General features: G+C 42.2%; 2 protein-coding genes across 2 annotated transcripts; one reads left to right on the top strand and one right to left on the bottom strand.

Annotated features, from left to right (window-relative positions):
• Nucleotides 1-1521: 1521 nt before the first annotated feature.
• Nucleotides 1522-4544, bottom strand: LOC117140865 (chromodomain-helicase-DNA-binding protein 3). The gene has a single exon (XM_033304003.1). It carries the CDS (start codon nucleotides 4461-4463, stop codon nucleotides 1782-1784), a length of 2682 nt encoding a protein of 893 aa, XP_033159894.1. The 5' UTR covers nucleotides 4464-4544; the 3' UTR covers nucleotides 1522-1781.
• A 475-nt stretch (nucleotides 4545-5019) lies between these two features.
• Nucleotides 5020-11608, top strand: LOC117140619. The gene is given in 5 exon segments (XM_033303638.1): nucleotides 5020-5599; nucleotides 5602-5643; nucleotides 9189-9341; nucleotides 9343-10771; nucleotides 10844-11608. Coding segments are annotated over 4 exon segments (483 nt in total). The 5' UTR covers nucleotides 5020-5557; the 3' UTR covers nucleotides 9589-10771; nucleotides 10844-11608.
• Nucleotides 11609-25439: the final 13831 nt, after the last annotated feature.

Raw genomic sequence — 25439 nt, 5'->3', positions numbered from 1 at the left:
CCTTTTTTCGGGACCCTCCGGTGGTTTGTACCCTCCTCGTACATTTCTCTTTGAATGCTTAAGGTTTTTTTTTGTAATTGTATAAAGGTTGCCGGTAATTTTGTTCAATTTGTTTGAGTCCTTTTTCCTGGCCTCCGTGCGGATGTTTTTACGCAATGGATAACTTGCGGGCCACGGTGCGTATAAGTTATGCGATGACTGCATAATACGTCTTACACATGAGCTCACCGAAAGTGGAGGCATGGAGTAAATGGATAGATATCCTCCATTGGCAGGACATCCGTTTAATCAGGACGATTGTCTTTCGTCCTTTGTGAAGGTCCTCAGACGCAGCAAGGAGTCAATTACACTCGTCGTTCACGTGTTCGAAATCGTGAAGGGAAGGCCGTAGTTTACCTAATGCTTATTTAATTTGTCAGGTCATTGTTTCGGCGCAGACATAACGCTCTAATTAGGCCACAATGCAAGAATTAATTAGGTACATTTAAAGCCAGACCAGATAACGAAGTATGGAATTTATATAATCTTGTGATGTGCGTCCCAAAAGCTTCACATTTAGGCCTTAAATCATCCAATTTCACCTTAATTATCTAAGTTGTTAAGCTGCAATTATCAATCGGAGGGAAGTTTTATTTTAAATCTTCTCTACATGATTAAAATAAACATTCAAGCCCGCTCATTTTCAATTAGGAAATATTTACTCGTATCTACCAAAAGCTAACAAAGAACTGCAACAATTTCGGAGACAAGTCAAGTGCAAAAAATATGATTAAGAAAACGTAATTAAAGTGAAGTCATCTCGAAAACGACTTGACCATTTGCCCATTGTATGTGATAATTAAATATGCCGGATTTAATCCATCAGCTGGTCACCGGACGCATCTAAGTAATCGCCCGGCCAGACACTTTGGGGATCCCCAGGACCTTTCACCTGCACTCTGGACACTATGTTCTCTGTCTTTATTTCATTTTAATTACATTGCAGTTACATTTCACAATTCTCGGGGCCATTTGATGGCCGGCTTCAGGGCTCTGGCAGTCAAATCAGGCGTATGATAAATTGATTGCGAACGCATACTTATGTGCATACGAGGATGTCCTTGCTCATGCATGCATTTATGGGTACACCCAGGAAAAGTGCAATCAAAATACGGCTACAGCAGCTCATATCCAATTTAGTTAGCTTCCATTTCAAAAATATTATTTTGCAGAAAGACGTAATGTCGAAACTAATCATTTTAGAAAACTTTTTGTAATGTTTCTTTGGCATTTTTTCTCCCAGTGTATATAGTAATGTATGCTGTGTTTGTCTGGCATTGAGACTTTTCTGCTTCATCCTGCAAAAGCTGGGCTTTAATAAAATTTTACGCATAAACTGCCTTTGATTGAATTACATTCAATTATTTCGCCAGACATTTTGGCCGAAATCGTTTCGACACTGCTCTCCGTTTTGTCATTTGTCTATTTTCTTTCCTCTTCTTCTTCATCTTTATTCATTTCTGTTTTAAAATATAATAATTAAATCAACATAATTATCCACTTAAATTAATGAGAATTTTAAAGGTAACGTAGAATATTTACTGGGCGAAAACTGTTGCTGTAGAGCAAAAAAGTAAAAGTATTACTAACTTTTCTTATTTTTGAAACTTTGAAGCAAAATGACTATATATTAAAGATAGCTGCGCTTGGGCAAGCTTGAACAATAAACTTAAAAATTAACAATATGGTTTCTGTTTCTTATTCATTTGTTGATTTGTACCCAATGGCGTTTAATGCTTATCTCACATTAATAGTATACTATTTGGTGTGGCTCGATTTGGAGAGGGATATGGATTGGAATAGTCGATTTCCTTTCGGGTTCGCTTGCCCTTTCCCATGCTGCTCTCGGCGTCCTCCTGGGACTGCTGCGACTGCGTCTTTGGCTTCTTTGGTAGCTTCCGCTGACTTTGGCCCATTAGGTTTTCCCAGTAGGCTGGGTCAGTGTTTTCAGCATCATCATTGTAGTCATCATGCTCCTCGTGATTTTCCTTGGTGGCGTAAGAAGCTACCTTAAAGGACGAAAGATACTCGTTGGCCCAAGACTCCTTCTCCTCAATGCCGTGATGGGTGCGGTCAAGCAGATCGGCAACCGCCTTGTCGTCGTAGTGAATAGCCTCAGTCTTGCCGTCCTTAAAAAGATCCTCGGTGCCAAAGCGAAGAATGTCTTCGAGCTCGTCCTTTGAGAAATTTGTTGCCGTGCCACCCATTCCCGGGCGCACCACAAGATGGGTGAGCATCATCTTGCGCTTGGCAACCTGCATAATGCGCTCCTCCACCGAGTTGTGGGTCACAAATCGGTAGATCATTACCTTCTTTTTCTGTCCCATGCGATGGGCTCTGGAGAATGCCTGAACGTCGTTGTGCGGATTCCAGTCCGAGTCGAAAATAATGACCGTGTCGGCTGTTGCCAAATTGATACCCAGTCCGCCTGCTCGAGTGCTCAGCAGAAAGACGAACTGCTCCGATCCGGGATCATTGAATCTATCAATGGCCTTCTGTCGTAAATCGCCTCTGATGGCCCCGTCGATGCGATCGTACTGGTACCCCTCCCCTTCGAGGAAGTGCTCGAGAATATTTAGCATCTTGGTCATCTGGGAGAATAAAAGGACCCTGTGGTTGTCCTTCTTTAGCTGTTTTAGCATCTTTGACAGCAAATCTAGCTTGCCGGAAGCTTTGGTCAGCGAATTCAGCTCGTAAATACCACTGGGCGAGATAGGGGCCTCCTCGGCGGCGGAGGGGAACAGGTACGGATGATTGCAGCACTTTCTCAAGTCCATCATGATGTTGAGCAGCGAACACACGCGACCGCCGCCTTTCTGATTTAAGGCCTTGAAGTTCTTGGTCAAAATATGCTTGTAGAATTTCTTTTGCATAGATGACAGCTCCACGCGCACAATGAACTCCGACTTCGGGGGCATGCTCTTCAATACATCCGCCTTTAGGCGACGGAGCATATGCGGTTCCAAGATCTCATGCAGTCGCTTCACTTGCTCCTCCTTCGAAACGTCAGTGAACTCGGCCTGGAAGGTCTGCAGGTCGTTAAACTTGCCAGAGCTCAGGAAATTGAGCAGATGGAACAGCTCCTCGAGATTGTTCTGAAGCGGAGTGCCGGTCAGCAGCAGCTTGTAGGCGATGCGGTACCTGCTCAGGATCCTAAAAAACTTGCTTTGGTTGCTCCTTAGCCGATGCGCCTCGTCCACGACCAGCGCCGCCCAATCGATGCTCCCGAGAAAGGCAGCGTCCAAAGAGATAAACTCGTAGCTGGTCAGCATTACGTTAAACTTGTACTGGGTTTGGTTTTCTCGCATGGTTTTGATGGTTACCTCCTCGAAGCTCAGCTCGTTTTTCCGGATAACCGCTCTAGCAGTCTTGCCGCCCACATAGGTGACACAGTATAATTCTGGAGTCCAGAGCTCCAGCTCTCGCTCCCAATTGGGCAGTGTTGAAAGTGGCACTGATATGAGGAAGGGTCCACGGCAATGGCCCTCCTTAAATAGGGAGTAAAGAAAAACCACGGTCTGAATGGTCTTGCCCAGACCCATCTCGTCGGCCAGTATGGTGGGGATGCCTTGGCCCCAACTATAGCGAAGCCAGCTGACGCCCTCCATCTGAAAGGGATGTAATTTAAGGCCACTCTCCTTCAAGAATACTGGCTGATCCTCGTACTTCTTATTCAGGTCTATGGTGGGTGCAGGCCTATCTTTGGGGCGTCCCTTATTGCTGGACCGTAGTTTCTTGTACAGAGCGATGGCCTGGTTAAGACCCGGGATGCTGTCGTTTTCTTGTTCCCAGCTGCTCTCGTTATAGGACAACTCACGCCATTTCACCAAGTAGATAGTGCTGCCATTGGGCTCCTTACTATGATTGATAACTCGTTGGACTAGGAGCCACTCCGGCTTAATGCCGTATCTGTAGAATCGCTCGTAAAGATCGCCCTCCTGATCATCGAGCTCCTCGAGACATGGCTCTTCCATATCGCTCTTCCTCTGGAAGCTGGCAACCATTGTGGCATGGTGCAGGAGCATTTTCCCTTCGGAAATCCAATCGCAGTGCCAGTAGGACATATCATGCCACTTGATAAAGTACTCGCGCCGCCTTTCACCTTCAGATGGATTGGAAGTGGAGCTTTGGTCGAGGGCCCAGCGCCATGTCAATATCTTCTCGGCTTTTCCGGGCAAGGGAATGCAGCGCGGACAGATCCAATCGCCTTTGGGAATCGACTTCAAGGGAGGACTCAGACAGGTTCTGTGGTAAACAGAAGGACAGGAATCGCAGCAGAGCAGATCTCCTCCATCTCTACAAACTTTGCAGTATTCTTCGTCGCGAAACTTCCGTTTTTTGGCCTTTTTGGTTTTTGGCCGCTTGTCCTTGGAAGCCTTGCCAGGCATTCCCCAGTCTGGATCAGCCACCCTCTTAGATAACATGCTATTTGAACTTAGTTCTTGCAATTACGGATTCAGAAATGAAAATTGTTATAAATGCGCGCCAGAAGAAAACGGTACTACCAATTATAATCCCATGCAAAGTCACGATCACACTGATCTTCCGAAATAAATAGCTCTGATGCGCCGTTTACACTATGATCTGGGTAAGATGCGCTAAAATAATAAGGGTAGTTGATTAGTTTCAAAGTTTATTCTATATATTAAATAGATATGCGTTACAAGCAAATGATTAATGTTCAGCCGCTTGTTTCACCATAAAAAACAAGTATTATAGAACAATACAAACATACAAATATTTAAGTCAGAAGTCATCCTGTGGATATTAAAACAAGCTGGTACATTTTTATTAGAAAATAGCAACGTGTTTTTCTAAACCTTAAACAGATTTGGCTGGTAAATATCGAACATAATGTTAACAGATGAAGCTCCCTCAAAGTCGGCTTGCACTTGCTGATATTTTTCTATGTATCGAACGTCGCTAATACCTTGTTCGCACGGGCGGGGTTGCACAGATCGGCGTTCGATAGGTAAACAATCATCAAGATCGTCAAAATTTCGACTCGCTCTTCATGAAATTAAAATAAACATACATAAATGAATAGAATTTACTTAATTTAGCGGGATGTTCTCTGAAGCTAACAAATCCAGATGTTTTAGCTTAATGCTTGATTAAAGCGTTTACATTTTGGTGAAGTGCTTGAACGTTAGCGATATTCTGCTGAGAACAATCGGAAACCTTTCGAAATATCGGTATATATTTAAGTAATTAATTTAATTCAAAGTAAGGGAAACATCGTAATTTAATGCAACTGTTCCGAATACCCTAAAGTGTTATTAATTTGATGCTTTAACTGGATGTAAATGGACCGTTAAAACTCTGCTCTGCTCGCCGATGCCTGCGTTTATCCAAAACCAAAAACCAGCCGCAGAGCAACGAACCCGCGACCGCCGAAACATTTCAAAGACAATCCACCAACAGCGGCAACACCGTCAACAGTCGGCCACACCACCATCCATTCACCATTACCATCACCATCACCAACACCGTCGCCAACAGGACGAGGACCAGGACAATGGATCAACTCAAACTCAGACCTTGTAACTGCCTGACCGCACACATTCACTGACAGAGTGGGTGTGGGTGGAATGTGGGCGGCTGGTGAGTGGGTGGCCAAAGAAGTGAGGGCCAGTTGATGGCCACATGTCACAGACATTATGGAATCATGAACTTATGCGCACCTGTGCGTGCCTGCGGGGGCGCGGGCGGCGGGACCAGGACTCCATTCTGGTTATATCCGTGTGGACTTGCGGTCGAGGGCAGCGATTTGAGGTCCGCCTGGAGATGGTTTCGTGACTCGGCGAGCATTTCATCGGCCTAATGTGGAGCCCATTGAAGCAGAAACAAGGCAACGTATCAGAAATATAATGTGATATAATATTAGTTTTATTTTATTCTATTACTTTCTTCAAGCCATACCATTCGAGCATCTCACGCAACCATCGCCAATTAGGGCACGGGCCATTTCAATCATCAATCAAAGTGTTTTGTTACGACTTTCATACGTCATGTACATGGCTCGGAGCCACCGCTTTTTGCTTTTGCATCCCATAGGGGGCTCCTCGCTATAGCTCCTCCATATCCTGCTACAGTCTGGGGAGCCAGTGATGCGGAGGTGTGACTGCGACACAACGAACGACATTTATGGTGTCGTCGAGAAGGATTCCCATTACAGCCAGCAGACAATCAATCACTGTGCACCGAAATCAATTGTCGCAGCTCCTATTTTCGTTTTCAATCTCATTTCGCTAAATATTTATGAGGCCAACACTTGGGCCGTTCGATTTGTAATCCTAATGAGGCGTAATTAGAAAACATTCAATTACATTTCATTGGCATCAATCAATGGCGCCGATCCATGGCTATTTCAAGGATGACAACTTTTAGCAAGCCGAGTTTCAATTTCCCAACGCATTGTTAAGATGCCTCTGGTGCTCTGCCCCGGCTTTAATCCACTTTCCCAGCTACTGTTTCTGTTTGTTGCCCTGATTGCTGCTTAAACTTTTCCCTCGCTCGGCCCACTTGTTTGTGATTAAGCTTTATTGTTAAGAGGTTTAGTACGCCTTTTGATTTATAGATATTGGATCATACCACTCACCCTGCTCCGCCATCAAAGGAGACTGTGGTCCTTTGAGAAACCGGCAATGTGAAGTTGGCCAGAGCGCGTAGCTTCATAGAAAAACTTTCCAAAAGAGTGAAGTATTTGTAGGAACAGTCTGTACACAGAAAGGATTAGATATATGCCTAGTACTTAAGTTGGGAGACGCTATTATTGTCCTATAACAAAAGAATATTTCTTATAGATACACCGATAAGACCTTTAGATTTAAATTTTCTTTCATTGTTTCAAGCTCCAGCAAACTGGTTTGCATTACCCTTTACATTATCTGTTATTTAACGCATTGTTCATGCACCTTTAGGTTGTTAAACCTGTTTTATGTTTACTTTCCGCAGTGCATTGGGAATTCGTTGATCCTTTCTATGTGCATTTAGCGCTTCTCACTTGTGCCTTTGTTGCATACTCTTAGGCGCGCGACTGAACTTGTTTACAGGCACACTAAGGACGAAGGACCCGGGATCCTGTACATTGGCCCAAAAGTGGACGCTGGCTATTCGGCATCCTTGACAGCCGCACAATTTGCTGCCGCGTTTTTGTATCTCTCAGTGCTTGTTTGTCTGCACCAAAGCGCCTGAGCTCTGTACACAGAAAGAAATATTCGAGTCATAAGCAGGAAAACTCATATTGATATTAGAGCTGTGTGTCCTATTAAGTCTGTATAAAACCCTTGTATAATATTCATTTAACTTTTTACCCGTGAAATGAATATTCCCTACATTTGCCCGAAAATAGGTATTTTCTCTCTGTGCATGTTTGTGTTTGTGTGCAGATGGCCAGCAAAAAGTTTGCGCACTGATTGCAAACTTGTTTCAATTGTTTCGTAAACCCAACCGAAGGGAAGAACCCAGAAGACTCCCGGTGGGTGGATGAGCCTGGTGGGCTGGGCGGTTTTTGTGGACCGCTTTTTCCGCCATGAAAGTCAAGGCGAAAGCTACGAGTTACCAGCTACGAGCTCCGAGCTCCGAGGCCAAGGCAATTCGCCTGCATATTTGTGTGGCTTAGTTTCCGTTTCACAAACGAAACGAAATGAAACGAGCGGCATAAAAACCCATTGAAAATTTGCATACGAAAATGAAATTCAAATAGGTTTCCCATGTCCTTCGCAATCAGTTCCGGCTAGTCCAATCGCAAAAAATAGTGAACGAAAACTTTCGCTTTTCCTCCGCCGTTTAAGCCCTGTATTTATGATCCACAATAATGCAATGGGATACATATCTCAATATCTCATATTTGAGGTTTATCCCCTGCGCCAGTTGCCAGTTTTAATCTAAATCGTTTGGCTGACTTTGTTTATCGATGCTTTCTCTGGACGCTTCTACCTTGGATTTGCGATTCGAACACTAAGTGATTTTTCATTGACTTTGTAATGCAAATTGCCTGTCTGTGCTGCCCCTTCCCCACCATGCATCTTATTGCGATTGGCTGGCTCTTTGGGCCTTTTATCACTGGAGGCCTGTGCTACGGACCCTTCAACAGCTCGAAAGCCAATAAAATGCAAATTTTTTCATCGCGTAAACAAATGCTAGACAAAGATGTCTAGAGATGGGGACTCTACGTGTCTGAAAGCTGCGGAATAAACCTGTGATTTATGTGGAAATCGTCGTGGGGATATCGTAGCCCCCTTAAATCTTTCGCGAAATATATGTACAATAGCTTTAATGTCGTTTCCTTCTTTGCTGTTCAAATTCAATAATCGTACTGAAACAAAAGCCATATAATGAAGTCCTAACCGTATTAACTTATCCCAGTGTCCCAGGTCATCCGGACAGCTCACGATCCCATCTCCAGTGGCCGATGAAGTCCAAAACTGAAAACCCAAACTCATTTCCATCGGCATCAGACTTGACTTGAGCCGGAGTCCTCGACTCGCAGCCATTGATTTAATTGTAAGCTGTTGAATTTTGATGGCTTTTAATTGTCTTAAGACCGGTTCAGCAAAAACCAATCAGGGATCCTTTGATAAGACGTGGTGGTTGGTTGGATGGATGGCCAATGGGTTGGGTTCTGTTGTCAGCAGAATAGTTGGAAATTCCACTTAGTGCTGACTACTGACCCACTTATTGGTCACTTCTGGGTCTGTGTTTCCGTCCGAACCCCCATCCATCCATCCCCACTCCTTGCAAAGTCAACCACTTGACTAAATAGCACTCAAATTTGATTTTGATTTATGCTGCCCAGCAGTCCGCACCGAATTTCCTCCTCTTTCCCCAAGCTCCAACTTTCCCTTCCTCCGACTTTTTCCCCCTTCCCACACCACACACACATAAGTACAATTGCTGGCTCATAACTTTGGCATCCATCGCAGTATGCCTTTCATATTTACATGCTCCTTACACGCGCATCGGCGTGTAACGGAAACGGAGTGAAACGTACACTCAGAGAAAAGCATTATTCATACAAATATGTCTGCTATATTTGCATAACTTGATTAATACCATTGATATCATATACTCAAATCAGTAAGTCAAAAATATATAATATCCGTATTTGAATAAATAATCTATATAAAGTGAATCTGTTTTTTCAGTGCACCCTTCGTCTTGCCAGTTTTCAAAAAGGGTTGTCCGAAAAGGGTTGCCCCCGCACCCCGATGCCTATTGATGAGGACTCGTGGAGCAAACGGTTTCGGCATTTCCTTTTTGTTTCCGCCTGCATCCTTTGGCCAAGACACGGACACCTTCCCCATCCCCCTCACGCTGCCACAATGGAAAATACAATTTTCGCAATCTTTGCTTATCTTTTCATCTCTCTGCGGCTGCCTCGTTTGCTGCACGATTCGTTGTTGCTGCTGTTGGCCATCCAGAAAATCGGTAAAAAGCCAAGATCTAGGGGGCGTGGCTGATACGAAGGCGGAGGAGCATAAGAATGTGTTGGCCGTGTATCCTTTGTTTGTCGGCAGTGCCGGTAATGCCGAGTTGGAGCAGTAAGCTCTAAGCATCGGTTATGGGCGAGGTTCGCTTGAAAAATATAAACCCATCTGGCAAGTTAATATTTAGTACTTCAAAAATGGGGAAACTATACTTTATACTTTTACACGATTTGATCTTATAGAGTCCTTAATATTTATTGAAAATGGCGACGTTCCATTTTATTTCCAAGTAAGAAAGATAATCAAGTGCACTTTTCATGACTTACTATCTTTATTATACTATCATAAAACTTATAGCATACTAAATACTAATACCAATTAAATTGATATGTGCGCAGAAAATATGAAGATTCGTTACAATTGTTAAAAAAGTCATGAAATGGAATATGTTATAAAAAATGATGGTTATTATAATGTAAGCACTTTTACTTCCTTAATATTTCTATATAATTTATGGCTAGCATTAAGTCATAACCCATAGTGTACACTTACCCTAACGTTTTTATTTTGGAAATTTTTACTGGCCATGAAATCATAGTGACATCCTGAAAGTTGCCAATCTCCCGTAAGTCAGTCTGCTCTTTGGGGTTTTTGTATTTCTTATTGCCGTTCGCCGTTTTATTGTTGTCATAATGTGGTGGCCTGTTGCCGCTCGTCTGGCCTGTATTCCCGTGTTTCTTGTAGTACTTTGGAGCTATTGCCACTATTGACTAGCTGCTGCCGCTCCTCCGCTCCTTGCATTTTCTCATTTCTGCATTTTTTAGTGCTTAATGCCAGGACACGGACACAGAGCAGAAACTGCTGGGAATCTGCTTGCTCGCCCAGAATTTCCACTCCTTTACTGCATTTTTTATAGGCAACACACAAAGGTGTATTTTAGTTGCCATGAACAGGGATTGCATACATTGTTCCTGTTCAGCGGGCTTTTGCCCGTGTTTCCTGGCTGCTCCATGCGTCAAATGAGGATATTCAATTTGAACTTGATATGCATTTTATGTTGTTGCCCCCGGAGAAACTGGATGCTCAACAAGCGTATTGGAAATCAGAGCAATCATCATCCGATGGGTCAAGGGTCTAAGGATACGGCTTGGATATGAGCGATGCAACCGCATTTACATATAAACTCGTATTCAGCTTATGCCTGGGAATTAGATAATTCCACAGAAAGTAGTTTTTATTGTGCAGAGCGGAGCAAAACAATTGCTAAAAAAAGCAAAGCGAATAAACTTCACTGCAAAAAGGTTTGTAAAATCATAATGATAATCAAACTTGAGAATATATGTTTCTACCATCTACGTTTATTGATTTGGCAGATTTATTAGGTGCAGAGATGCATTTATTGGACGTCAGAGCAAAACGCCGCACTGAGTGCGATGCAAAATAAATTATTTACTCGAATTACACCTGCTATGCCCGCAATTCACAAAGTCTCACGTTTCGACTGCAATTTTACCCTGCTCCTGCTCCTGCTCCTTCCATCGAAAATGGAATCCTGAATGCCTTCGCCTAACAATACGCACGCAATTACCGCAGGACGAGCAGCCGAAAAGGGCGAAAACTTCAACTCCCAAACGCTTGACGAAAGTTTCACAGTTGTCCTGATGACGACCATGATGATGATGATGATGATGCTGGTGGCGATGGCTATGACGATGGCGCTGGACAAACTTTTTCAGGGCTCTAATTGCCCAAGTGGCTTTCGAGTTCGAGTTCGAGTCGAGCGTCGCCACGTAATGGAGAAAGGAGCCCCAAACTTTTGCCCAATTCAGCAGAACTGCGAGCACAACATCTTCTTCTGCCGCTGGACAGGATACCCCGTCTCCACTTCTATTTCACTCACAAAATGCACAATCAAAGCTGACCGTTGGCGTTATTAACGCAAATGAAAGTGGTGCAATGCCCCTACACCTGCGGCCAAAATAGTAGTTACATAAAACATAACTTCAGCAAGGAACTAGAGAACTAGCTTCTTGCAATTCATTATTTTTAGCTTGTTTAGTAACTTGCATTGAGAAATAATCAGTATAAAAATGGAAATTGAAATACCATTAAATTGCTATTAGCATGGATTTATGTAGATAAATTCTATTATAAATCATCGAAAATGATTTATTAATTATTATAATTTTTTCAGATGCTTGATTATGCTTTTCAACAATAATTACACAAATTAAACATTGCTTTAACCATATCTGTGTGTTGGGGGTGTCAAGAGTGGGTGTTACCTACATATATTTCAATTTATTAGATGGTCAACCATCAGTGTGTGTGGGTGGATGCACTTGGCCTAATGAAGTTCTGGGTTCGGTGGATAGGGATGGGGAGACCATAAACTCCAACTTCCAGCTCCTTTTCACATATGCAGTCCCGTAAAACTTACGGCTCAAAGGCCAAGACTTTGTCTCCGCAGTCTGCATATTTACATTTTACCTTTTCGGTCTTTTGGGAAGGAGCTTTAGCATTTGCATCCTGCACTTAACTTCTCGGCAACTGCGTAACTTTTGACTCTGTGTGTCAAAAAGGATGGAGTTTACGGGAACTGGGTAACAAAGTCCTTTAAAGACCTTTGGATCAAGATTGGTTATCCACTCAACCTATGAACTTGACTTCTTAAGTGCTGACTCTAAAGCCAATCTAATGCATCTGCAAGATACTTTATTCTCACTGAAAGTACAAACTTATTTAAGTTTGAATTCCTAATCCATAAGGTATAATTCCGCTAATGCTTAACTTACATATTGTTTTTACTTTTAGCTGAGATTTAGAGGCTTGATCAGGCCAATTCGATTCCTTTATTAGTTATTATAATTTTCTATTCGACCACATAATAATAAGTGACCTGGCGCTGTCATTGCCACAGATTGCGATCAACTTTCGCTACCAATTTTAAGGCCCTGTAAAAGCCGCAAGCCAGAAACCTCAAATCTAACGAATTATGTAATACCCACTCCAAAGAAGCTATTCCAATCAGTTTCGAATGGAGTCGGCACACAATAGACTGCGGTTTATTGTGCGAGGCATCATCAACAGATTTCGAGACACATATACACGGAAATATATTCTGGACACTACCACTTCTGACCTCGGTTCATTTGCATCATCGACGATACGAGAAGACAATCTACTGGCCAAGATGAGGAATTCAATCTGGTCGCTGTCCTAATGGCCTCGCATTGAATTTTTAATTTAATTTAGCTGTAAGTATAAAATAAAATAGGAAGTGAGGGAAAACCAATTTGTTTTATTAAAATCCTGGCGCTGCGATTTTTGCATAGAAATTGTCTAATCAAAAACAAATTTCATTTGAATAGTGTTTGATGTCGAGACGTGACTTTCTCCTGCCATTTTCCCGTACATTTCCGCCAGGTGATAACCAATAACGAACGGCAGGTTTCTCCGGAAAACTCCCTGCTCACATTTCCCCCACCGTTTTTCGCAGACTTTCCGCTGTCCTTCGACAAACCGCAAGCTGGAAAAATTATGCTATTAAAATGTATTTTTTCAATTAGCTGCCACCGCCTGCGTTTCTTCGGCTGTCTGTCAAATTTCGTAGGTATACTTTTTCAGCGGCATTATTAAAAGGTCGGCCACACAGCGTGCGATTTTGTTTTTGGGCGGAGGGGTGAACTAAACCCTAATTAGAGAAAGGACCACCAGACAAAAAGCAACAAAAATGACAGGCTTTGTGTGGCGCAAACAAATTTTAATTAAAACCCGCAAAATTAACTGGAGAAAAAGTGCCGAGAAAAGAGAAAGTTCAACCGCAAAATGTTGCCAAATTATGTGGTTGCAGTTTTTTGCCCAAACGAAAGTAAATATGAAATTTTAATGGTTTACAAAGCAAACAATTTGCTATAAATTTGATAAGTATTAATATGCTGCGGTTGAGAGCAGCTCAGTTTGGCATCACCTAAAAATCATAATATGGTATATTGGTTAATACATAAAAAATTGGTTCAGTGGTTTCATAAAGACAAACTCCATATAAGTTAATATTATAGAAATATTTAATTAGAAATTTGATCCTTTGGAGTTTCATTTGCTTTCAGCAATTTCTCGATAGCTTTAATATACTATATAATATTTTATAAAATATTAAGATGTACTTATTGCTCCATAGCAATCTTTTTATATTTACCATAAGCAACTGAGGTGACAATTAATTGCAAAAATCCATAATCGCCTGGAATTTGAGGTTCCGCATTTTTTCTTGATTCGCACTGGTTGCCATTAAATTTCCGCGGAAACTGTTTGTTATATAACAACAGGCAAACATTTCTCCATCCATTTATATCCATCAACTGCCAATAAATCATTACAAAAAATCGTTTTATGCTAAAAAATGGATGTGTACATGTGTGCGTACAAGCGCCCATTAGTCCTGTGTGTGCGTGTGTGTGAGTCCTGCAAACAGCAAAAAACGTTCAATATTTGCCAACAACGATTTTTTGGTAATGTTTCAATTAACTTGAGCAAAAATATTTATGAGCCTGCCCCATCAAATTGTCTGGGCATAAAAACGCATAGACGAGCAGCCCCACACGCACACCAATACACCCGGGTGTCTGGCTCCTTTCTCTCTCCACACTCTCCCCACTCTCTCCACTCTCTCCAATTTCTCCATCCTGCCGCCTGTTTGTTTCTCGTTTGCTCGCATCAGCCGACATCATAATTTGCGTCTATGGGATGCGTAGCATACTTTTTGGCCATGGGCTCGGTGCCAGCAAAAATAATAACAGCTATGCGAGTTTCATGAAAGTAACGATTGCATAATACCCTGGAATATCACAAGTTTTAATATATAGAGTTTCTTTTTCATAGATCTGCTTACCTTGGCTAACCTTGGTAGAGAATAACTAAATCGTTCTACAAACCCTACATGCTCAACCTAATATATATAATATGTAAGTAAATATATTACCAAATAATATATATAATATATGTTTTTTTCCCTTAAAGTGTCCCAAAATACCCTTTCTACAGGGTGTAACGACCTCATAGACACAGTCAAACAGCCGCAAAGGCAATCAAGTGTCGCTGAAAACAAAACACACGACATAATGGCAATGGGGTTGAAGGTGGGTGGTGAGTGGGTGGCGATGGGTGGCTTTGGGTGGTTGGCCAACAAAAGCATCAGCAGAACCTCGACAGATCCATTGACTGGCTCCGAAATCCCAATACCCTTCAATTCCTACGCAATCAATTTTGTGACATTTTAAAGCATCCTCTTTATCGACCAAGCGACTAAAGTCATATGATTGTGTGCCGCAATATTCTCGAATGGCAATTATCGGGAGCTTTCCCAAAGCCCAGACAGGCCGAATTTTCCGAACTTTCCTCGCCTCGCGCTTAGACTTTGGAGAATTTAACTTTGGGAACGCCCACACTCGGAAAATGTCTATGGCAACTTCATCAGCAACGGCTGGCAGACCAAACGACCAAAAATCAATGGGCTGGAAAATATTTATGATGCCCATACACTCACACACATGTGAGTGGGAGTGGGTGGTCTTTTCCCACCCAGCACCCAACTGGTGTGAAGTTTGGCGAAAATGGCAAAAGTTGACAGTTGCGTATGCAAAGTGGCGAAAAGGTTTCCGAAGGGGGGAAAGGCACAATTAACAGGGCATAAAAAACTTCGTGCAGCGGAGTGGGGTCCTTTCACTTCACCGCCGGATTTTCTTGCTAAGCGAAGGAAATTGTAGCCATAAAATATTTAAAAACACTTAAAAATATATAACTACAATTGTACATTTCAAAGGATGTGGTTGGCATCTTAAGAGGCCATAAAAATATGATCTATTGTTAGCAGTAGTTAAATTCTGTGATATAGAAGCAATAAAAGGTGGCTAAAAGTTTTGTTTTGGTAACAGCTTTTTAGCAACGCGGCTTGCTTAATAGGAATAGGTTAAGAACAACGCCGTGTAAGTGTAAATTTGATATATGTGTTTATGTTTTTCCATGTGTGTAAGCATTTGGAGGAGCCACATTTTCCAGCGGCAGCCGCAAAAGAATTTGCCGCTCCAGTGGGCAACCATCGGCGTTTCTTTTGCCGCCACCCACATTATATATAACTATATAAATCGAATCCGAGACTAAAAGAGCTTCCATTTTGTTTGCGGTTTTTGGTTTTCCCTGTTCTCGGTCCCTACACTTTCCACAGATTTTCCTCGCCTGCTGCCTCTGACAATTTTCTTTTTCGATTTTCCCTTAGATTTTTTCACGTTCGGCTGCTGTTGCCACTCGTCGAATGTGTTTTGCCCTTTGTTCGAATTTATTGTCTATGTTTTTGAGGCGGAGTGGGTCCAAGGGTCGCATGGCATACAAATCGCTTGCCTCTACCAAAGTTTATCGATCTCTGTTTGTCTGCCCGTTTTTCGATGGGCTTTGTAGCCTGTTTGTTTCCGGTTCTCAGACTCCGCCAGTCAAAGTAATTATGTTTTATCGGAAATGGGTCTTGAAAATGAGTGTGGTCTTGCAGCTTTTAAGATATTAAACGCTGCACTTAATTGACTCAATCTGCAGCACACATTAAAGCCATGAAGCCAATGCTAAGTACCAACAATTACTGAATACATGCATTATCGGCATGGAAAATGTTTAGGGGCCAATGTTGTTGTTTGATGGCTATATTTCGCTCACATTTGTGTACTTTGCACATATGTAAGCCTAACAAACTCGTAGGCATGTGTGTATATTTCTAGTGTGGGCGTGGCAGGGCAGTGGGCGGGGTTTTAGACACATATCAAATTGACATACGCCTCACACAATTGATTGATTGTAGGAGAACTCAATTTACGAGAACAAAGCGACGAAAATATGGTATTTTCCCAAAACATTAAAAGAATGCTTCATTCAAAAGACAAAACAAAAATATGACTTTGGATCAAGCAATGGAGGAGGGAAATTGTGACAGAAATGGTAATATCTTCAAAATGTGTCACTAGCCTAGAAGAATTCTACATGAAAGCTTGATAAGAATAGGCATAATCTAGTTGAGATACTTCTGGGTTCAGTTACATAGAACAAACTATATAGGAATATGTAAAGGTTATAGATGCTAACCTGACATAAGTGAGTCAAAAAAAGATGTAGCATATTGGAAACGAATAAATATATATTTCATTCAATTGCACAAACGTGTCTGATGCTAATTTGGTGTGTATGCAATTCACAAATTGCCTCAGTAATATACAAAAATTAAGGAGAATTTCTACACGAATAGCGTTCGCAGAACTGGCAGACATTTCTCTATAATAAGCTGCCTGGATTGCTTTAATCAGGATAAAGCAATGTGAGAGCTCACAAAGTATTCCTTACCGCTGCACATTTACCATTTTCCGTTCTCTGCTGCTGAGCTCTGCTGCTTAAGATCTCAATCAAATTTACATTCCCCACCCAGTCCACCTGGAGGAGCGGAATCCTTTGCCAGTTACTCGGAGGGAGCAGGGAATCCGGGCTGCTGCATTGGCAGTTGGCCGTAAAATACTTCCATTCCGGCTTCCGCTGCACATTTCCACAAACAATTGCTGAATCGACCGCATCCTTTTCGTCCTGGTGCTTAATGGGCTGGGCTATTTCGGTGGGGCTGCTATCCTGGGCTGGGGGATAGCATTTTTATAAATATTTTCCACAGGAGCCACGCATCCTGGACCTCCTGAATGAGTATCAGATAGCAAAAAGCTGCGTGTGGCGCGATTTCGCCGCTCATCAATTGACATGGCAACGCGCGTTTAATTTTTTATGCATGAAGTGTAAATTAAAATTAAATTGACTGTGCGGCGTCCAGTGTTTTACGTTAGAAAAGCTTTCCCAGCGGCCACCGCTGCGTATGAATAATGAAAAATTATCATGTCGCGGAACTTTAAGTTCCCAGCGACCTCAGGAATGCTTTTTCGTCCATTTATTTTTATATTTATATATGCTCGCTCCTTGTTTTCTTTTTTTTTTTGTTTTTGCCACTGCCACTGCTGCCGTTGCTGCTGATGCTGCTCTTGTTGTTGTTTTTAATTAAGTTATAAAATATTAATTTGCCCTGTTTTTATGGTTGTTTGTCCGCGTTGCGCTGCTGCGGTTGACATGCATTTTGTGGTCGGAATCGCGCATTCCCGATCCGTAGCCTTTTCCCATGCAGCCATCCTCCAGGGTCTCGGCCAGGAAACTGTCATCCAGTTTCGGCCAGGTTTATTGCGCCTCCAGGCTTCAGCCGTAGAGCATTCATCTTAAACAGCGAAATATTCGCTTGCTAAAGAGCAGTTACACTCAATGATAAAGAGAATTATTGTATTTTAACAAGTATTAGTTTTAAATTCTTATAGTTTCCTTTGGATATCCTATGTCATTCCATATATTTTCCGTTTTCCGTTTGTTAAAGCGGAGTTTTAGTCAGATCTGGTTGCTTTTAGCATTTCACGCGTCATTTAACCCTCTTTGATTTGACGCCCTTTCCATCATATGCAAGATGCTCAGATTTCCGAGGCGCCGAGGCTGACAACTGTTGCCAGGATTCGAGATCCAGGGCTCCGGCTCCAGATGCGTCTGCTCCTGACTGTAATTTGCGTTGGCATAGTTGGCTGCGTATTCGATTTCCCTCATCGGTCACTGGGCTTGCCTGGTCCTGATTTGATAGGAAACTCGGAAGTCACCTTCTTAACGAGCTTTAATCCTTGCGGAACTGTTACACCGGCCAGATATTGGGTTAATGCTGGCTTAACCCAATTTCGCCGAGTGCCTTTGATAACTTATTAATTAAATCAGCTTGTGGCAGAGTTCGGAAAGTATTGGCGCTAATTGAACTTTACCTTTAAGAATTAATCCTTTCTTAAACTTAATTTATGGCAAATGAAATAATTACACTGATATAACATTTAAAAATTGGAAATCATTTTCAAAATACGACTTAAATTTATACTTTATATATTTTGGTACATGGGAACATTTTGAATTTAAAGCCTTCACTTTCACTAGATTTTCGCGAAGTGCAGGGCTAAATTTCAAATATTTAACCAGCAATTTCGAGAGCTTCATTCGCCCCACTGCAATTTCTTATCTGCGGCATGAGCAAGGTCCTTTAATAATCCTTTTAGGGCGCTTCGCGCCTGGCTTATATCTTCATCCATTTCACTTATTCATTGACAACTTGATAATCCCCGCCTGCAGCCGTTAATCCAGCTTGCTTTCCACTTCCGCCTGTTCGTTTCTAATCTCAATTCCACAACCTAACCCAACTTTCATTGCTGGTGCTGCTGCTTTTGCTAAGGACTCTAACATGACAGCTGTCATATGTTGCCATTCCCTTACATGTATAAATCCTGTGGCATGTATGTAGAGCTGTGTGTGTGGCACATTTCCCAGCATATTTTTTGTATTTTGCAATCCTTTGTCTCTCTGTTTTGAGCGCTGCTCTTTGTGTCTGCCATTCAATATTTTCACGCACCAGCACGTGCTCTGCTCTCCCTTTTTCTCAACCTCTCTCTCTCCCTCTCTCTTTCGGAAAACTCAGCTGGCGAAAGCTTTTCTTTTTCTCCTCTCTCCGGCCAGCTGACTGGAAACTCCGCTCAGATGTTGAATAAAACATTTGTCTCTCGCTCTTCCTCCATTTTTCCTGATTTTCTGTGCGCGAGGTTTTCTATTGTACTGCTCCACATTTGCTCGCTGCCTTTGGCTGCGTGTGGAGCTCCAGTTTTCCTGGAAAAACCTGCTTTGTTTAAAGGAAAGTTTTGTCTTTTGATGACGTAAACACCTGTGCCATATTCATGCATAATTTATGTTTTTTTAGCACTAAATCTGGGTGATATCCTTTATATTTTGAGCATCTTTTAAACTACTTGGCTGTGTGTATTTATTATTTCTAAGAAACATTATCATTTAAATTAGATTGCTATACATAAGACAAAGATTTAATGTTTGGAAATTAAATATATAGTGTATATATATAGAATATAGAATTCCTTCTAATTTTCTACTATGTTTACTTTGTTTAAACTTTCCAACTTTAATCAAGGGGCAATTAATTTTCGTGCGCGTCGGTCATTAGCTACTTTAGACAATAATTCAATCAGAGTTTAAAGCACCGCCCACTTCATAATAAATAACAACATAATCATAATCAATACCTGTCAAATGCATAAGCTGCCAATTGAGGGCAGTCGACAAAGAAGAAATACAAATCACAATGGCTGCAAGAACAACCAAAACAACAACTCGACATCCGTTTTGCTGGCCCTTCAGTAATGACATTTTCAGCGGCGCGAAGGAAAAGCGGGGAAAGCTGGGAAAAGCGGAAGAGCGAGGCAGCGAGCAAGCTCATTAATGTTGTTTTTGTCCCCTTCTTTCTATATTCCGCTTTTCTTGGCTGGCCAAACTACTTCAATTATTTGCTTTGCTTCCATTTTTGCCATTGAATAGAATTTAACGCTCATTGTTTGGCTGTTCCGCCTGGGTCCGCTTCCTTTATTTTTTCTCAATTTGCCCGCCATGCAACCCCATCGTCATCATCGTTTGGCTGCCTTTGTTCTACGCTAATTAAAAGAATTTCCAGCAGGTGTTTGTGGTCGGTTCAAAGCGGAGAAGAACGGGGAAAGCGGGCGCTAGTGTGGAGTGTGGAAAGTGCAGGAAAAACTGAAAATGGTCTTTGCATTTAAGCCATCGCCGGAGCTAACAAAAAAATTATCAGTTCGAACGCTTATTTTTAGCAAATTGACTTGAATTGATCCGAGATGGCTTCATTTGTGGGTCAGTTGGGCTCATATTAGATTTATCTTTGCCTGCAATTTGCCAGGTTAATTTAGCCCAAGTTCTTCTTCGGGAGCACTTAAAATTCTCTTTATTCGCACAGCTTTTTGTGTTCCTTTGTCATGCACTGGCCCAGAAAATGTATTTCTGTATTTTTCCCATTTTTTAGGGCTATTTCTGGCGCTAGGCATTTGCATAAAATGCTTTTCGAAGCAACACAAAACAAGGAGGAGCAGACGGAGCGGTTTTTAAACTTCCGCCGTGTGTTTAAGGCAAATGGGAATCCCCCTCCAATTGCGGCGGATTTAATTTTTTTCCATTGTACTCGCTGTGGGTATCTTTGGCAGCTAACGAAGTGTAAATATTTACACAGAAGCATCTGATAGAAGTGGTTTAAATTCCATTTGAGCCGCAAAGTGTTTCCCGCAATCATCTATTTGTAATTTGTTTTTAATGTGTGTGGCAAAGAACTTTGTTTTTGTTTAGCCATTATTCGGGAGGTGTCTATCCGGCTGGATTTTCAAGGTTGAACAGTCCTTGAATGGATTTATCACCTGTGATGGATGCGACGGGGGCGAAAGGTTACTCAGATTTGCAATACACAATATTTGCATAAATCTCGGTCTGCTTGCAGTTGATTGTAATAAATAAATGTTAATGTATTTTAACATTACTCGTAAAATATTAGATCCCACGAATGTTTTATTCAGTAGGCCAACGCCTTTATTTAGATTACACATCTTGCCTTATTGTGAACAATGCGTTAACTGTAGGGCCTCTTATACTTTAGAAAGTCATTCCTTTAATCATAATCCCATTCACCGCACTCACCTGTCATTTAGTATGAATATGAATGAGCGCCTCATACAATTAGCCGGCTAAAGAGCTGAGCCAAGCCTTTCGTTTAGGTGATTTCGCTTATATGTGTTCTAAGATCTTCATCCATCCATTTAATGAGCCCAGCGACTAGACGACTTAAGCAAAATACTCAAGTCATGACCCACCGCAACCTTGTATTCTGCAGCAGTTTTCACACCACTTTCCTTTCAGCACGGGGATTTTGTAATTTCAATATAATTTTCTTTCACGCACACAGGCACTCGCACATTACGTATACGACCTGGTGACGCAATGCGCTTGTGGTGAAGCCAAGCTGGCATGTTTCCGTGTGTGTGTGAGCACTTGCTGCAGCTGCTTTTGTTTGCTAATATAATATTTTGTAGCATACTTAGCAGCGCCGCGCGGGCTTGATTTTCCACCTCTCCACTCCGGGATTTTCCTTTTCTGCTTATTTGTAAGCCTTTGCAGTTCACTCAACTTTTACTTTGGCCTGGTCGGTTACCTGTGCAAAGTCTAGACGAAACTCCAGCGCACACACGCTCGTATAAATACCGACTTAATATGATAGACGCGTTGGAACCCTTTTTTGCTTTATTTCACATTTCTGTGCTCTGTCCCACCCTGCCACTCCCATCGTGGCTGCGTTGCTGTGGCAATTTAAGCAACAAACACTAAAACGATAACAAATTTCCACATGCCAGCGCTGAGATTACAAATTACGACACAAAACACAAGCCATGGTCGTGGCCGAGCGGGATGATGTTCCAGAGGGGGTGCGTTGCATGCACCACGTTGGGGGGTGGCGTCATAACTTCAAAACAGTTGCAATTATATAATGAGGCTCCGAGTCGGCGCTGGAAGTTATACAACATATGTTGGCCGATCCCTGGCCTTTGTGTGCATCCTCTCAGAGGGTTGATTAAGCGGTTAGAACACATGGATATGTGGGTCTGGTGTTTCTGACAACTGCTTGGAATATAATAAAAGCCACAAAAAATCAAACAAATTGCTTACTAAATAACTAAGCTTTAAGTTAATAAATTTCTTCATAAAATAGAATATCGATACGAAGGCATTGCTTTACATTTCCCAACGAAATGAAAAGTAACTATGGTTACTTTAAATGAGAACATGTATTAATCAATTACTAAAACCTACTATTTTTTAGCCTCCAAAAAATAATTAGGCTGCTTGTAAAGAGAAATATTTGCTTAAGCTTTGTAAAACTAGCGTCGCATCCCTCTTCAGCGCATGTGAGTGTTGGTTTTGCTTCTTTTTCAGTTTATCAGACATTTCCTGCGGCGCTTTTTGCGAATCCTTTTCAAGTTCTCGTGTGGGAAAAGGGGTGTGAATGGTGTATCTCAACTTTTGCAACTATCGGAAGTCGTTAACGCTTTCACACAAACGGCGGTGGTGGAAGAAACAGTAGATGGCACAGTAGGGCAGTCCCAGTCCCAGTCCAACCACCCAGCACCTCATCATTAATGGGAACAGCAGCAGTTGGCTCCTCTGCTCCTCCTCTGGATCCAGCCATCCATCCATCCATCCGTCCAAGCGGCCCACACTATCCAAATCTTTCGTCCTGCTGGTCAGGGGCTGCCATGTTTGATTTCTTGCTTTATATGTAGGCTAACTTGTGTTTGCCGCTGTCAACTTGCGAATTTCCCCCCATTTCTCAGCCTGATCCGAACGTTCTACTACGCCCACAATGTTGGCACATTAATTAATTGAAATGCTGCCGGCCATGCGAGAGAGAGGGAGCTATTTAGAGTGAAAGGGACCGGTACACAGCACGGCAGAAAGGGAGGGCAACACGCTGCACAAGTGTGTTCTGCTTGTTAGTTTAACTAGCGCCCGGCAATTAAACGAAAATTAATTATGCTACCTCGGAACCTCGGAAGCCAAGGAGCCTTGGGCAAAAAAGCGTTAGCCTTGAACTTAGCAACCACAATTTAGTGAAACATTTGTAGACCCACTTACATGTACGGGTAGCACATATACGTGTGCGAAAATTACTTAGGGAGTTAAATTTTAAATATCCTTAACCATTTACCCAACTTAGTCAGCACTTCAAAGCTAGTATAGGAAATCTGCTATTCTCCAGAGTAGAATGCATTTAAAAAGTTAACTGATATACTAGAAAGATTCTTGCCTTCTTGGATGGAACATGGTTAAAGTTGTAAAAAAAACATGTTAAAATTTAATGGATATAGGCAGATATTTGATTTTCTGTAAAGAAAGAAGCATAATAACTATCAACTATAACACTTTTTTATGTCTATGATTTTTTAAACCAATATACAGTTCTGTTAAGATGAGGGTTAAGCTTTAAGGTCAAGTCTTAGAAATCCGTGTTTTCAAGGGAGATATTATAGAATGTTTATATATTTATGTTTATAAATTCAATTAATTTGATAAAAATAATTTATGGGACTCTTTAACATATAACGAATTATAGGCAGCATTAAAATGACACATCTGTTTCATGCATGCATTTCATTTGATCCAAAGTCACATTGTTGATTTTAAAGCACAGATGCCAAGGTAAGGGTTAAGACAGTGTATCCTTCCTGGGGAAGCCAATCAGCTGTCTTTTGCTCGGCTGCCGAGGCCAGCGGAAATGTGTAAATCAGCCGTCGCCTCCAGAGACCCTGTCCATGTCCCTTGGCCTTAGCCCTTGCCCTGTTCCCAATCCCTTATCCCTGGCTAATACCTTCTTAACTTTGACTTTGGTGACAGGCGACGGCTTTAATCAATGCCACGTCCCTGCCACCAGCACAAGGTTAAAAAGTTCGCCCTGGCCATCTTGTCCCCAGCCACGCCCCTTCAGCGTTCGCCCATTTGAATGGCGAGATGGATGACAGGGAAAGGGGGCGTCAAGGAGGCCGCGAAAACGTTGGAAATTCATAATCCGCGCAAATCATTTTTCATTTTTTCTCTACTTCCCGGCAAAGGCGGCGTGAGTTCTGGCCATCAATCAATTTCATGCTGCTTGAAGATGTAAAACTGCTTAAGTTACGTTGTACTTACATTTCACTTCGCGGAGTTCTAGTGGTCTAAAGTTTCCATCTCCCCTCCCATTGGCTTTTCGATCCACATCCATCTGACTAAATTTTTTCCACATTTTGCTTTGGGTGTGTGTGTGTCTAAAAAGTTGGAGTCAGGCGAGCATAAACTCATTTCTGTGCCCACTAATGGGTCAAGGATATGCGGGGTGGACTGGACTACAAGGATAAGTTGAAAAGTGTTCGTTAACTGAATTTTTATCATTATTTTAATCATTTTTAAATTCATAAAATACACAGTTGTGCTTCTTACAAATAACATAGTTATCTAGAATTAGTATGTTCCTTATTTCACCACCCATTTAATGCACCGAAAAAGCGTGTCTCCAGCTTGATAAATCCGCAGGACCTTCTAGGGCATTTATCCTGGCCATCATCCATCACCGTTCCCTTCACACTTGTTAAGTTTTCGCTTGGTCGTTACGTTTCGTTAGTCTCGTCTGGCCAGCTACTTCTCCCAATTCTCCGATTCCGATGCCTCCGCCCGATTTGGGTGCAGATCCTCCGCCGGAGAGCCCAAGCATCCAGAATATTGGTCCGCCCTTCTGGCTCTGCCTGCATTTCCATTTTCCGGGGCACCTTGTGTCGCTGGTGTTACATTTTTATGATTTATGCCTTGGTCGGCAGTGTCATGAGCCCAATTAACATTTTGGTCCTGTCCAGCGGACCAACATTTTCTGGCTTGTCAACATTTTCGGAGCTCGTTTTTTTCGGTTGCCTTCTTCTCGGGTTTTCTTTTGATACTCGTAATTTGATTGCTAACTGAGCTCTATTGCATTTGCCACTGCCTGCTTTCTGTGCCAAAAGTTCACAGCAATTATTTGCATATGGTAGGTCCCTTGGGTGGTGTGGAAATTCGGTGGCAAAGGAGGTCCTTTGGCTGGGTAGCTGGTTGGCTGGGTGGCTTAGTGGCGTGCTTGCAACTCTCTTTGCTCATTTGCTTTTCACAGTCGCCGCACAAAGTAAATTTTCGAGATGAGGGCCAACGGCTTTTATCTTTTTTGATATTATTTGAGCTTTCTACCCGCGTTTTATCAGCAATTGTCTTGAGTGCAGTGGGTGGCGGGGCGCATGGGTTTTTTTTTTTTATTTTTTAGAGTGGGTCGGGGTTCGTCGGAAACCCCGTCAATTAGCTGGCTGCAAAGTTTTCGGCGAGCAAATTCCCCAGGTGTGGAATAGCTTGTCTTCGGAGTCATGCACTTTATACTTGTAATCGCTAACAACAACAACCCGAACACGCGTGCATAGTTAATAAAAGCTAACAGGCAAA

Source organism: Drosophila mauritiana, chromosome 3L (assembly GCF_004382145.1).
Source record: "Drosophila mauritiana strain mau12 chromosome 3L, ASM438214v1, whole genome shotgun sequence".
Classification (NCBI taxonomy): domain Eukaryota; kingdom Metazoa; phylum Arthropoda; class Insecta; order Diptera; family Drosophilidae; genus Drosophila; species Drosophila mauritiana.
Note: the sequence above shows the minus strand (reverse complement) of the source record. Positions and strands in the feature narration are given on the sequence as shown.